The following is a 13061-nucleotide window of genomic DNA, read 5'->3' on the forward strand; positions in this document are numbered from 1 at the left end:
ACTGCACGCCTTGCTCCACACATTTCCATCGGGGTACTACTGTCTGGGAGAAAGTTGAGTGATCTGGAACTATGGGGTGGATCGTGTTCTCCGTAGTGAGAACCTAGTTGGAAAATGAAATCATGGCTTGGTCTTGTGACCTCGTGCAGTCTAACGGATGACAGTGTGACTGAGAAAGTAGAATAATGCAGAGCGGTACACGGGAGGGCATTTGCACCGTGACACTTTTTGAGGGGGGTATACACGGGTAACACGTCCATGTATGCTGCGTGAGTGTTAAAAGTGAATGCATCCTTGGCTACCAATAGTTTTATATTAGATACAAAATCTAGACTCTTAGCACGATTGTTAGCAGACCGTCTGTCATTCGCACACTTGCATATGATTCCTCAGTTGTTCAGGACATTGGGTTTCATGCTGGGTCTTCTTTTGTCATTACAGGAAACACCATCACAATGCCAACTGCTTCTGGAGCTAAGAAGCGTTTTTGGATCATCGAGGACATGTCACCTTTTGGCAAACGCCGCAAGACCGCTTCCTCGCGCAAGATGCTGGACGAGGGGATGATGCTGGAGGGATTCCGGCGTTATGACCTGTATGAAGATTGTAAGGACTCTGCTTGCCAGTTCTCCCTGAAGGTCACTCACTACCACTGCACTCGAGAGAACTGCGGCTACAAGTTCTGTGGCCGCACCCACATGTACAAGCACGCCCAGCACCATGACCGTGTGGACAACCTGGTTCTGGATGATTTTAAACGCTTCAAGTCTTCTCTCAGCTGCAACTTCCCCGACTGTCAGTTCTCGGGTAACAGCACACACTTCCACTGCTTGCGCTGTGGCTTCCGCTGCACTGACAGCACCAAAGTGACCGCTCACCGCAAGCACCACGGCAAACAGGACGTCATCAGTGCCGCTGGCTTCAGCCAGTTCAGCTCCAGCGTGGATTGTGAAGTGCCCGACTGCAAGTACAAGCTGAAATGCTCCCACTTCCATTGCACTTACCCCAGCTGCAAACACACTGTGGTGGGGATGTCTCAGATGGACTCACACAAGCGCAAGCACGAGAAGCAGGAGCGGGGAGATCTCCCGTCTGTCTCCCCCGGCCCCGAGGGGATCACTCACGCTGGCGCTGAGTACAACCTGCATAACACACCCATAAACCTGGACAGCTCCCTGAATTTGAGCACAGATACCCACAACTCCCTCCTGTTCCTGCAAAACGCAGCGGGAGTTGGCCTAAACGACTCACTGGACCTCAGCAAGAAGCCACAAGATGGGGCTGACGCGGGGCCCAGGGAAGAAATGCAGGACAGCCTGGCAGCCAACTCTGGAGATGCGGACGATGACTTGTCTCAGGACGAGGATGACGATGACGACGATGAGGAAGACGACGATGAGGATGAAGAAATGAATGAGGATGACGATGAGGATATGAACACAGATTCGGAGGATTCTCTTCCTGACAGAGCGTGCTTGGCAAGCAAAGGAGACGTGCAAAATGCTGAGGATCCCACAAACCACTGTGACACCTCCCAAGCCCCTCTCAACCTCCCAGCATCCCCTTAAATTCAGACTCTGAAAGTTTTTTATATGTCACCCCACACTATGGGCCCTGCTCTCCACCCGCATATAAAAACAAGCCCCCAGAAAGAACAAATCAAGTGAAGGAATAGGAGCCTAAAGAAAGTTGAACGTCTTCTGCAAAGATGCACCAGACAAAGTCACCAGTAGACAGGAATGAGGGGTGCATATCTGTTTGCCAGCCCCCTCCCATACAATGCATTTATTCTGGTGCTTGAGAGCAGTGGGACGATACATATTTGTGTGTGACTCCTCGTGAGATGAAGTCCTTCTATTCCTTTCCATGCCCCGGCATAAGAAGAACCCTATCATGGGGGGGGGGGAGAGAAGATGGGGTACAAGTTCCTCCCCCTTTTAGCATCACAGAATGGGAGAAGGTGCTGTGTGGTTGTTGGAAGGGAGGGGGGCTCACGCGGGCTGGGTTTGTGGGTATTTATTGACTAGCATTATCGAGGTGCCCTATGATGAGGCTCTCTCTCCTGTTCTTCCAGTTTCTCTCTGGGTTGTTCCCGGGAAGATTACGTTTTATTTTATAAATATTTATATAGAAAGCTTTCCTCTGCGCCAACTGTTTTATTTATTTATTTGGTATTGTCCTGGCATAGTAAAAAAAGAGACGTAGCTTACGTGAGTGGCCAGGAGAACCTCACTAATGTGGGGGGGGGGGTCCCTTCTACCCCATAGGACACACTGTTGCTGCTTGTTAAAACTGGTGACATCTGGCGAGGGCCGTGTCAAAAGAGGTGGGATTCCTGTAGCACCTTCAGGGGAGGTTCCATGTGAAAAAACAATTACCGCTCAGGGGCCAACAAGGCCACACAACTCCCTGTAAATTGAGCTGCACTGTCTGTGGGCAACTTCACCAACCTCCTCCACTGTGTCCTTACGGTGTCACCATCCTGTGCACTAGAAATGAAGGTTCTGGGGCCGCAGATGAGCCGCAGGAGGGGAGTAGGTATTGCACCCCAGATCACCGAGTATAGCACAGGATGTCCTCTCTCAGGTAGAACGCCATTCAATGAAGAAGCTACTTTATAAGGGCCTGGTGGGCGGGGAGTTTGTTGCTTTAAATTGCAACATGATTTGATGTAGTGTGCGGTGTAGTTTCTGGGGTTCTCCTAATGGAAGCCATCACTAGACCAGGTCACTTTAGGCTTCTGTCCCAGTAAAAGAAACCAGGTTTCCCGCTACAGGATAAACGTACTTGAGCATTAGGTCAGTGGGAGCAGTGTCTGATCTGGACTCTTTACCCTCTCTTTGGGGTGTTGGAGGCATTACTAGTCTATACTAAGAACACTACAAGGCAACCCTCAACTCCCCTTCCCACCACCACAAAAGAATTACACGGGGCTCCCCTCTTCTCCCTCTCTGTTCCTCCAACGAATTGTATTTATTAACCCTGAACAAAGCAAACAGCAAAAGCTTGGGGAGGGGAGGGGAGGGGGGGGAGAAGCCTCAAGTGTTTGCAATGAATGAATTGTGTCAGAGAGACTAATTAATTATGATAATAAAAAAAAAGTTGTACAGTATTTTTTCTGTAAAGGTTATATATAGAACAAAAAAGCAAAAAAAATGAGAGAAAAAAATATTTGAAAGTAAGCTTGTCAGAAGGAGGCTGTGAGTGTGTCCGGTTTCTGTTCACACACGGACCTCAGGCCCTGCTCCTACTCCAATCCCGTCTTTGGTTTTTAGCTTCTGATTTTACTGGAGTCTGGAGGTTTGACTTCACTTTAGCACTGAAACGCGTGATTCCGACTTTTAACTTGAATTTTTCTAGAAAAAAAAATAACGTAATGTTCAGATAATACGGAGGATTGTAATCTTCAGATTGTTAATATAAGTTTGTAGTTATACAGTATATTTAATTTTGTGTTTTTTTCCTCCCCACATGTGTGCTTTTTTTTTTTTCAGTTGAGTTTTTATTTTTATTTTTTATGTCTGTTATCTGTGAGATGAGTCTGGGAAATACACAGCGTAACCTTTTTGCAGCTGTAGGGGTCATTCACATACTGCCCTACAGTATCCTGCAGACCCCCTCAGCAGCCTAAAGGTTAGCACACAACTTCCAAGTATGGAGACAGGAGAAGCTAGAGATGGGACTGACACAATGTATAATGATGTTCTATTTCCGGGGCGGCCAACTCCAGTCCTCAAGGGCCACCAACAGGTCATGTTTGAAGGATATCCCTGCTTCAGCACAGGTGGCTCCGTCATTGGTGCCACCTGAAGCAGGGATATCCTTAAAACCTGACCTGCTGGTGGCCCTTGAGGACTTGAGTTGGCCGCCCCTGTTCTATTTCATCTCTCGCTCCATAACTTTACGGAGGCCTCCTCCGAGATCTCCCTCTCCCCTCTTTCTCTCTGGCCTGGCCTTTCTGTGAATTCGAGACGTGGAATAAAAATAAATAAAAAGTCCAGAGAAGAGAAGGGAGAATAAGAGATGCAGAGAGACTCTATCTTAACTCCCAGCTGCTGAGGACACTACACTCTCATAGCCTCATCAAAGCAGTTCCCTTTATAGCGCCTCTATGAGAAAGGAAAAACAACAAAAACATCCATTAACAATGTAGCAAAATCAATTTTAAAAAGAAAGAAAGAAATGAAGAAACTATCAAGTTGGAGGTTTCCTAATCTTGGTATTGCACAGTAGGACGTAAGCCATCTCTAACTCATCTGCAAAATGTGTCATTTTATTTTTTTTATTTAAATTATCTGTGGAAACAAAACAAAGGTCTTTCTGCACCCTGGCTTATTACTGCTCACTACCTATATCTCCATACTGTATCTGTATTTTGATATAGGGGATAAGCATGTGACATGCGTATATATCTGTATGTGTTTGTGTGTGTGTGTGAGTTTATATATGTGTATATATATATATATATATATATATATATATATATATATATATACACACACACACACACACACACTAAATACGCACAGATATACACTTCACTTTAAGATTATTATACAGCCAGGTAAGAATGCGTTCCTCAAAATACTTGAATTGGACTTCCCCGCATTACTAAGAACGGAATATTTTTCCACTTGAATTTAGTGCTGTTAGAAATTTAATATATGTGTTTATTTATTTGATTTTTTTTGCATGACTGATGCAAGGTTTGACATTTTCACTCAATAAAAACTGGAAAAAAATGAGACTTTCCTGCTTGTCAGTCCTTCTTGATGGGGGACAATAGTTGGGACAGGGAACTTGCAGAAGGAGGAGTGGTTTAAACCCAAAGCTAACGTCACAGTGATAGAAACGCTGTGCCCACCATGGACAAGAAAGTAGCAGTAAGCCAGGTCTTCTCCGCCCACTGGAAAGACGACTGTGTTAACTATAACAGATGCTCATGATAATGAGATGCCTAAAGTCCATTAAGGTTAAAACGCGGATCTAACGTTACGCTAAAGTCATAGCGACACTTCCTGTTACACCTATCCAGACGCTGAACTGGAGCGGGGGCCGTGGACAGGCGTCCAGCCACAGTTAGGCATGAGATAAGTATGGCGTGCTCAAATCCAGTCCTCGACCCCCCTTCCACTCCCAACAGGTCAGGTTTTCAGGATATCTTGGCTTCAGTACAGGTGGCTCAATTAGTCCCAGCTTCAGCACAGATGGCTCAATCGGGCTCAGTCTGTGACTGAGCCACCTGTGCTGAAGTCTTCGCCTGAGCCTCTGATTGAGCCACCTGTGCTGAGCTCCGATATCCTGAAAACCTGACCTGTTGGGGCTACTGAGGACTGGAGTTGAGCACCCCTGGTTTAGCACACATTTACTCCCATTCATTTGAATGAGAGCAAAGCCATGCTAACGCTTAGCACCCTTTTGTGGATCTAGGCCGTAATCTCGAAGATGCACAATCCATAACATACAGCGCTACTTGATTGCTACAGTATGATAATACAAAGGATGCTGTATTTGTTCTATACCACGGGAGGCCAACTCCAGTCATCAAGGGCCACCAACAAGTCAGGTTTTCAGGATATCCCAGCTTCAGCACAGGTGGCTCTATCAGTAGCTCTGTCATTAGACAGCCACCTGCGCTGCAGCAGGGATATCCGGTAAACCTGACCTGTTGGTAGCCCTTGAGGACTGGAGTTGCCCACCCCTGCTCTATAGCATCGTAACTGACTGAAAGTTGACCTATGAGTTGATGCAAAAGAGACCTTGCAGCAGATGGAAAAGCCTGCGCTTATTTAGCGGAGTTTGGGGTCCTGGAAAAACTAGAACCAAAAAAAAAAAAGTATTACGTGATATTTATTTTTCTTTGATAAATCTGGTGTCTTTTTCTTGCTACACAGAGACTTATAATACATGACCTCTGTGGTTATTTACTAAGCTGGGATAGTGCCGGACGGGGCACTATTGTTTGTGCAACGGTTCCCTTATCGGCACCAGGGCAGTTTAATGAATAAGCCCTGATATATACAACGTTTGGTACAAAACCTTGGTGTAATAAAAGTGCAAGAAATAAATCTGATGCTGCTCGTTTGTATATCTTTATATCGCGCCCCCCAGTGAACTCGGCTCTTTACAAAGACAACACAGTACAGGGAATTATAATACAATAAGCGCAGCAAAGTCAGACAATAGGAAAGGAAATCCCTGCCCCGGAGAGCTTACAATCTAAGTGATATTTTCCATGAGCGCAGCTGGGTACTGATGTACATTATCAGCTATCAAATTGGGATGCCTCTTGGTACAGTACCACTACTTTTTGTTATTCACAAAGCTTCCATTTCGGAAACTGGGGCCTCCTTTATATTAAATACGTTTTAATATCCATCTTTTATGGCGTCCCTGTTGAAATGAAAAGCATTCTTGATTTCCACGCCGTCTCCCTGTGTTTAATGAAACCAGCTACATTGCTTCTTCGGTGTAAGTTTTACTTGAAGAAGAGACCTGTAATGTCCCAAAATCTCGCTATACTAAAGAACTCTGCACTTAACAAATCTACACTTTATATCCGAGAAAAGGGTGGTAGGGGGGGAAGTTATTCTTTTTTGTAGGGGAAAAAGTCCCCCAATAAAAATAGCTCTCTGTGACTGTCCTGTGAATTGAAGCTGCCATTTTTTACACCCCGGAAACGCCGATCACAATGTTTGCACGGTCTGGCATTACGTTCAGCGATCTCGTCTTGCCCATTTCCAAGCTGTTTTTATTTGTAAGATAGGATGCTTTGTTCAGCAGATGTTTGAAATATGACGCGCCCAGAGGGTTAGACTGGAGCGTCCCCCAGAGCCCAGTGCGGTGCATCAGTTACCATGGTAACCTCAGAAATAGAGGGGGGGGGAATGGGGAGTTTTTTTAAACATTGGAAAAACCTGCTAAGGGGGGCAAGATGTTAACATATGAACTAAATTCAGATAGGTATCTGGGGAGGACTGCAGCTTTAAGGGAGGAAGGACCATTCATGACGCCTCCCTGGTTCAGATAAAATCTACTATATATTTTGGTAAGTTGTTTCCTTGGTCGCTATGCATTTGGACGCCTCTTAAGATATCGTAACCACATTTTCCATGATGGTTCCTGGGATCAAGGAGCAGTATTTGTCTGTGTTTGGATACAGTGTAGTTTTAATTCTATGAGTTATTACAATTTCTCTGACAAGCAAGTCAGCCACTGGGTGTTATGCCTGGTAGGTGTGACATATTGATGACATCATAATGCACATAGCCTGGTGGCAGATTAGAGTCCAATGGCTATAAAGTTTACACAGAAAGCAAATGGAGAAAGAAAGAGAGGAAGTCAGTTGGCACAGGAGGAGAAAGTAAGAACGCTGGAGAAGGAGCGAGAGGCGGAAAGAATTGGGGACATCGTAAGTTATTAAAGGAAAGTGATGGAAGGAAGAGAGATGAGGGGGGAGGGAGAGCGAAGGGGGTTGGGGGGTGACAGGAGGGGATGGATGAGGTTGGTTTCATAGAATTCCCGAGCAACGCCAGGTACTTTCAGCTAGTAAAACATAATCCAGTATGGGAGAATTGCTCAATTTCTGCTTTTTATCTCCAATCCCATTAACTGAAATACGTTATATGAGACCTCCCCAGTCCCCCCACCTTTTCTGTAGGTGGGCCCTCTTCACGTCACCCTAATCGCACAGTGAGGCTCAAGCCATCCTCTCCTCGTTGGCGAAGTCCTCCGCTACAGGTGGAAGTAATTATATTAGATTGGAGTCAGAGGAATTTGCGGTGCTGTCAGTAAGATACCTTATAGGTTGTGATACCTTTTGAATGGACCAACATCTAAATCATACAAGGTTTCCTTGTGCATAAGATTTCAGGATTGTAGAGGTCTCTTCATCCTCTGTCAGTCCGGACAGTGAGGGGCTTTGTGTGGTTTCTCTGGGGGTATTGGAGCTGACCTGTCCAGCCCCAGAGTCTCATTGCACACGAGACTTTAGCACATGCAGCCAAGTAACCAACGGAGCTAGGAGTGGCTTCGGGTGAAACTGAATGGGTGAGGTCTTATGGAGACGTCACGTCACTTTCTAAACAATTCTGCAGTTTACGATGCAAAATAAACCTGAATATATTTCTGTGCTTAGTAATAAACTCTCCCTGGTAAAGGGTGACCCATCACATCCATGTTAATCCAGATTGGGCCTTAGGTCTCTGAGCCACATGTGAATGTCTTATGTAATATAGACAGGCAGCATCAAGAAGGAACATTTCTCACACAGAAGGCATCCTACATTATAATTAATGCAAACAAAAATGCAACCGTCCTTTAATGTGATGCGTACAGTTTTCCAAAGAGATATTTTCCCTCAAATGTGTGTGGGGTTTTTTTTGATTGTTTGTTTTGTAACATTTTTTGGGGGGGTCAAACAGGCTTTGTCTATAAATACGCTTAATACTTCACAACAATTGTGCTTCCTTTCTGCTAACGCTTATCTCTTTTGTGCCCACGTCGTTTACCAAATTATATTTACCTAAATGACTATCAGACGGGGTTATTTACATGTACGCTATAACAGCCTGGTCACAATTGATTGACAATATCTTGTCACATGGAATTTCACACTAACTTATTGGCCACAAAAAGGATTTTTGACGTAATTGTGTTAACATCTTTATTTTGTTAAGTGCCATGTAGTTGAGGTCAAAATGAATTATAATAATATCCTTCCTTACCTGTCCACTTGTCTTTTAATTTCTACTAGACTTTTTTTTTTAACCAAAACCTTTAAAGAAACCCCTCGGCTTTTGAATTATTGGGGTTTGGACAAACTATGTCAATCTCGACAGATTCCCATTGCACAGCATAAGGGCTTGTGGCTTGCTCCTGAGTGTATTCAATTCATACGATGACTTACAAACACAGACATTGCTCTTTAAATAAGGATAGCTGTCCCTGCTGTACAGTATATAACTGTGCATATAGGGTTATAAAAGTGAGTGAGTGGCTGCAGGTCTGATGCCTTTCATTGCACTGCTTACCCAATTTTTAATCATAACACAGCCCAGCACTTACAGTGGCAAGAAAAGATTTGTGAACCACTTAGGATTTTCATATATTTAAGTTATTAGAACTTAATCGAAATCCTAATAATAGATACAGATAACCTGATCAAACAAATGACGCAAAAACATGATTCTTTTTCAACATTTATTTATCCACAAATGATTCAACATTCAGTATCCGTGTGTGAAAATGTATGTGACACTTTAGATTCAGTACCTGGTGGCGCCCCCTTGAGCAGCAATGACTTCAACTAAGCGTTTCCTGTCACTGCCGGTCAGTCTCGGTTTTGAGGAATTTTGGCCCATTCCTCCTTACAAAAGAAGACCATGCTAAATCTGCTTGTATGTTTAGGATCATTGTCCTGCTGTATGACCCACTTTCGCTTCAGTTCACGGACGGATGGCCTGACATTCTCCTCTAGAATCTTCTGATACAATGTAGAATTCACGGTTGTGTCAATGATGGCAAGCTGTCCAGGTCCTGACAAAGTAAAGCAGCCCCAAACCATCACACTCCCACTACCATGTTTGACGGTTGGGATGAAGTTCTTCTGTTTGAATGCAGTTTTGTTTTTCGCCAAACATAACATTTCTCATTGAGGCCAAAAAGTTCTACCTTTGACTCATCTGTCCAGAGAACATTGTTCCAGAATCTTGTGGATCATCTATGTGCTCTTTGGCGAACTTCAGATGGCAGCAATGTTCTGTTGAGAGAGCAGTGATTTCCTCCTGGCCATCCTTCCATGAACACCATTCTTGTTCAGTCTTTTTCTGATAGTTGAGTCATGAACACACATTTGCCCAGGTGAGTGTTCTGCAGATCCTTGGATGTTACTCTGGGGTTCTTTGTGACTTCCTGGATGATTTGCTGGTTTGTTCTTGGGGAGATTTTGGTAGGACGACCGCTCCTGGGTATAGTGACTGTGGTCTTGAACTTTCTTCATTTGTCTGGCAGTGGATTGGTGGAGCCCCAAATCCATAGGAATGGTTTTATAACCCTTTCCAGACTGATGAGCATCAATAACTACTTTTCTGAGGTCCTCAGATTCCTTTTGATCGTGACATGGCGTGTTTCCACACACCTGTATGGTGAAGACCAAACTCACAAAGTTTCTGATCTATATGTAGGGTGGCCTCTCCCAAACTGACCCCTGAAGATCTACCTAATTATTTAAACACCTGGTTCTTATTATCTCCTTTAATTTAGCTGATAACACCAGGGTTTCACTGGTTAATTATTCACTGTCTAATTCATACAGCATTTTGTTTCAAAAGACATGGAATTTGGTTAATATAAACCTTATTGAAAATTTAATAAAAGACTGGTTTTGATTCAAGAAGGTTATCATGGAAAAACTGGCATTTCCGTAATTATCATTGGAGTTCACAAACTTTTTCTCGCCACTGTATTCTTCCTTTAGCAGCTGTTTTAAGTGGCAATCGTTCCTAGGGCCAAAGTGAACTAATTCCTGTGCCATGTAACCTCCCACTGTACGGACTTCCTGCCTCAACTTCAATCTATTCTAAACGCTGCTGCTAGAATCACTTCGCTCTCTCCTAAATCTCTCGCCACATCTCCTGCTGAAATCCCTCTCCCGGCTTCCTATTAAACTCTATATCTCTTACAAAATTCTCCTCCTTTTAAAGCTTTACAGCTTTAAAGCTTTACACTCTTCTGCCCCATCTTACTTCTCAGCTGTAATTTCTCGCTATGCTCCATCCCGACTCTTGTGTTCAGCTTAAGGATGTCTGCTGTCTACCCCCTTTTGTATCTAAAGCCCACTCCCACCTAAAACCTTAATCACTGCCCCACACCTCTGGAATACCCTTCCCCTTATCTGACTGGCACCCTCTCTTGTCCACCTTTAGGACCTTTCTTAAAACCCACCTCTTTAACTAAGCATATGGGAAGCTCTGTTGGCTGGTACTATACATCGCGTATGCACCGACCATGGCCCCCTGCAGACGCACTTACCAGAACACCCTCCTACTGTCTCACTACGTTCTCCCCACTTACTACTTAGATTGTAAGCTCTTTGGGGCAGGGACTGCTTTTTCTATTGTTTTATGTCTGAAGAGCTTATTCTCATTATGTGTTATATTATTGTGTGATGTGTATTACCGCGGCAAAGCACTATATAAATAAAGACATACATACATACATGATTAAAGGGGTCTCCTGGGTAATTGATAAAACATTTTTTACCCAAATTTGACACCTTGAAGTATTTTTAATGTGTTCAGCAAGTGCTTGTACAGCCAGAGTTCCCCCTCCCGACCTCCCCTTAACTGATGAGGACAGGGTGGGATTAGGGTAAATACATCACTTGATTGGCAAACTCTGCCTCATTTAGAGGCCCCTGAGAAATTCACCTGTCCGACTCTGCATAATTGCACCTTTTAATGTTTTCAATGTGAAAAGACGTATCATGGACCGGCCACTCAAAAATGAATGAACGATTACAATTATGCAAAAAAATAAAAATCTTTTTTTTACTCTAAACCAAGAATTAATTTAAATACAAAAAGTAGTATAAAAAAAAAGTTAGAATAGCCCATAATGACTCTATCCTGAATAGCAAGTAATAGTGTATCAATAGCCATTACTCCATCAAACAAAGTACTGTATAGCTTAGCACGGGTGTGTGCACAAACTTTTTCCCCTGCGCCCCCCTGCCTGCTCTCCCCCCTGCCTGCTCTCCCCCCCTGCGCCTCCCTGCCTGCTCTCCCCCCTGTGCCCCCCTGGCTGCTCTCCCCCCTGCGCCCCCCTGCCTGCTCTCCCCCCCTGCGCCCCCCTGCCTGCTCTCCCCCCTGCACCCCCTGCCTGCTCTCCCCCCCTGCCTGCTCTCCCCCCTGCCTGCTCTCCCCCCCTGCCTGCTCTCCCCCCCTGCCTGCTCTCCCCCCCTGCTTGCACCTCCCTCTCTTACCTTGTCTCAAATGACGCAACGGGGTCAAAAGCCCAAAGCCGTCGGAGATGAGGTAGTGGAATTTCGAGGCCTCGCGCGCTCCCCCGGCATTTCATTTAAATGCTTTGGGACCTCTGTAAGCGCCGCTTAAACTTGTTCTTTATTCCAATTTTCTTCCAGGGGGTGGCGAGGGGACGCTACTCTTGATTTGAATGCTCTTGCCACGGTGGGATGGGAAAATGTATCACCAGTAATCGGGCTATTACACACCGAGCAGTTGAAACACCAATAATTTCCTGGTTTACCTACCACTCAAAAAATGAATAAATACAATTTCTTGTCATCCGAAATGTAATGAGCTTGTCGGCTAAATTCCTTCCTCTTTTGAAGGCTGCAATAGGTTGCCCATGAAATACCGCCGTTACTTCAACACGACCAGGTACCATGCACCAGTGTTTGTGTGACCTTAAGGACTCCCCTTGCACGTGGAAATGTAGTTGGGAACACCAGTCTGTCTTTATTGGACCTTTTATTCTTAATACGAGAAAAAGAGATGTATCCAATATTTCAGGGGAATAACCACGTGTTCTGAGATCCGTGATAGCATGTCCCGGTTACTCCCGTCTACTGGTAGTTCTGGACACTCTAACCATCTGAGGGAAGGGGGGAGCTTTAATAAGGGTATCAGGGTGATGGCTATCTGCTCTTAAAATCGAGTTTCTATCAGTGGGTTTTCTATAAATGGAAAAACAAGAACAAGGGCGCTGGCTCGAACCAGGGGCACCAAAAGGCGGAGAAAAGGGAGTATATACACAATGGGTAATACTACCGTAATAGGTAACAGTGGTTTTCCCCAGAAATGAGCCCTATCTGCTCAAACTCCACTCGGATCTGTCCAAGATCCTTAGAACATGTGGAAAAAAGAGAGACAACAGGGGAGCAAAGGTCAACAGCCAGAAGGGAAGGTCAAGACTGTGTGGTAAACAGTCAAAACTATGACAATACAATTTATACTGATTTGTATTGTCATAGTTTTGACTGTTTACCACACAGTCTTGCCATTCCCTTCTGGCTGTTGTCCTTTGCTCCCCTGTTGTCT

General features: G+C 44.6%; 1 protein-coding gene across 11 annotated transcripts in view; it reads left to right on the forward strand.

The window, feature by feature from the left end:
• Positions 1–4745, forward strand: part of CASZ1 (castor zinc finger 1) — a 268349-nt gene extending 263604 nt beyond the window's left edge. For all 11 annotated transcript variants that reach the window (XM_075603508.1, XM_075603504.1, XM_075603507.1 and 8 more), the window contains one exon: positions 442–4745. In XM_075603508.1, coding sequence (XP_075459623.1) covers positions 442–1568 — 1127 coding nt within the window. In that variant the 3' untranslated portion in view covers positions 1569–4745. The remainder of the gene's footprint in view (positions 1–441) is intronic.
• Positions 4746–13061: the final 8316 nt, after the last annotated feature.

This window comes from Ascaphus truei, chromosome 6, assembly GCF_040206685.1.
Source record: "Ascaphus truei isolate aAscTru1 chromosome 6, aAscTru1.hap1, whole genome shotgun sequence".
Classification (NCBI taxonomy): domain Eukaryota; kingdom Metazoa; phylum Chordata; class Amphibia; order Anura; family Ascaphidae; genus Ascaphus; species Ascaphus truei.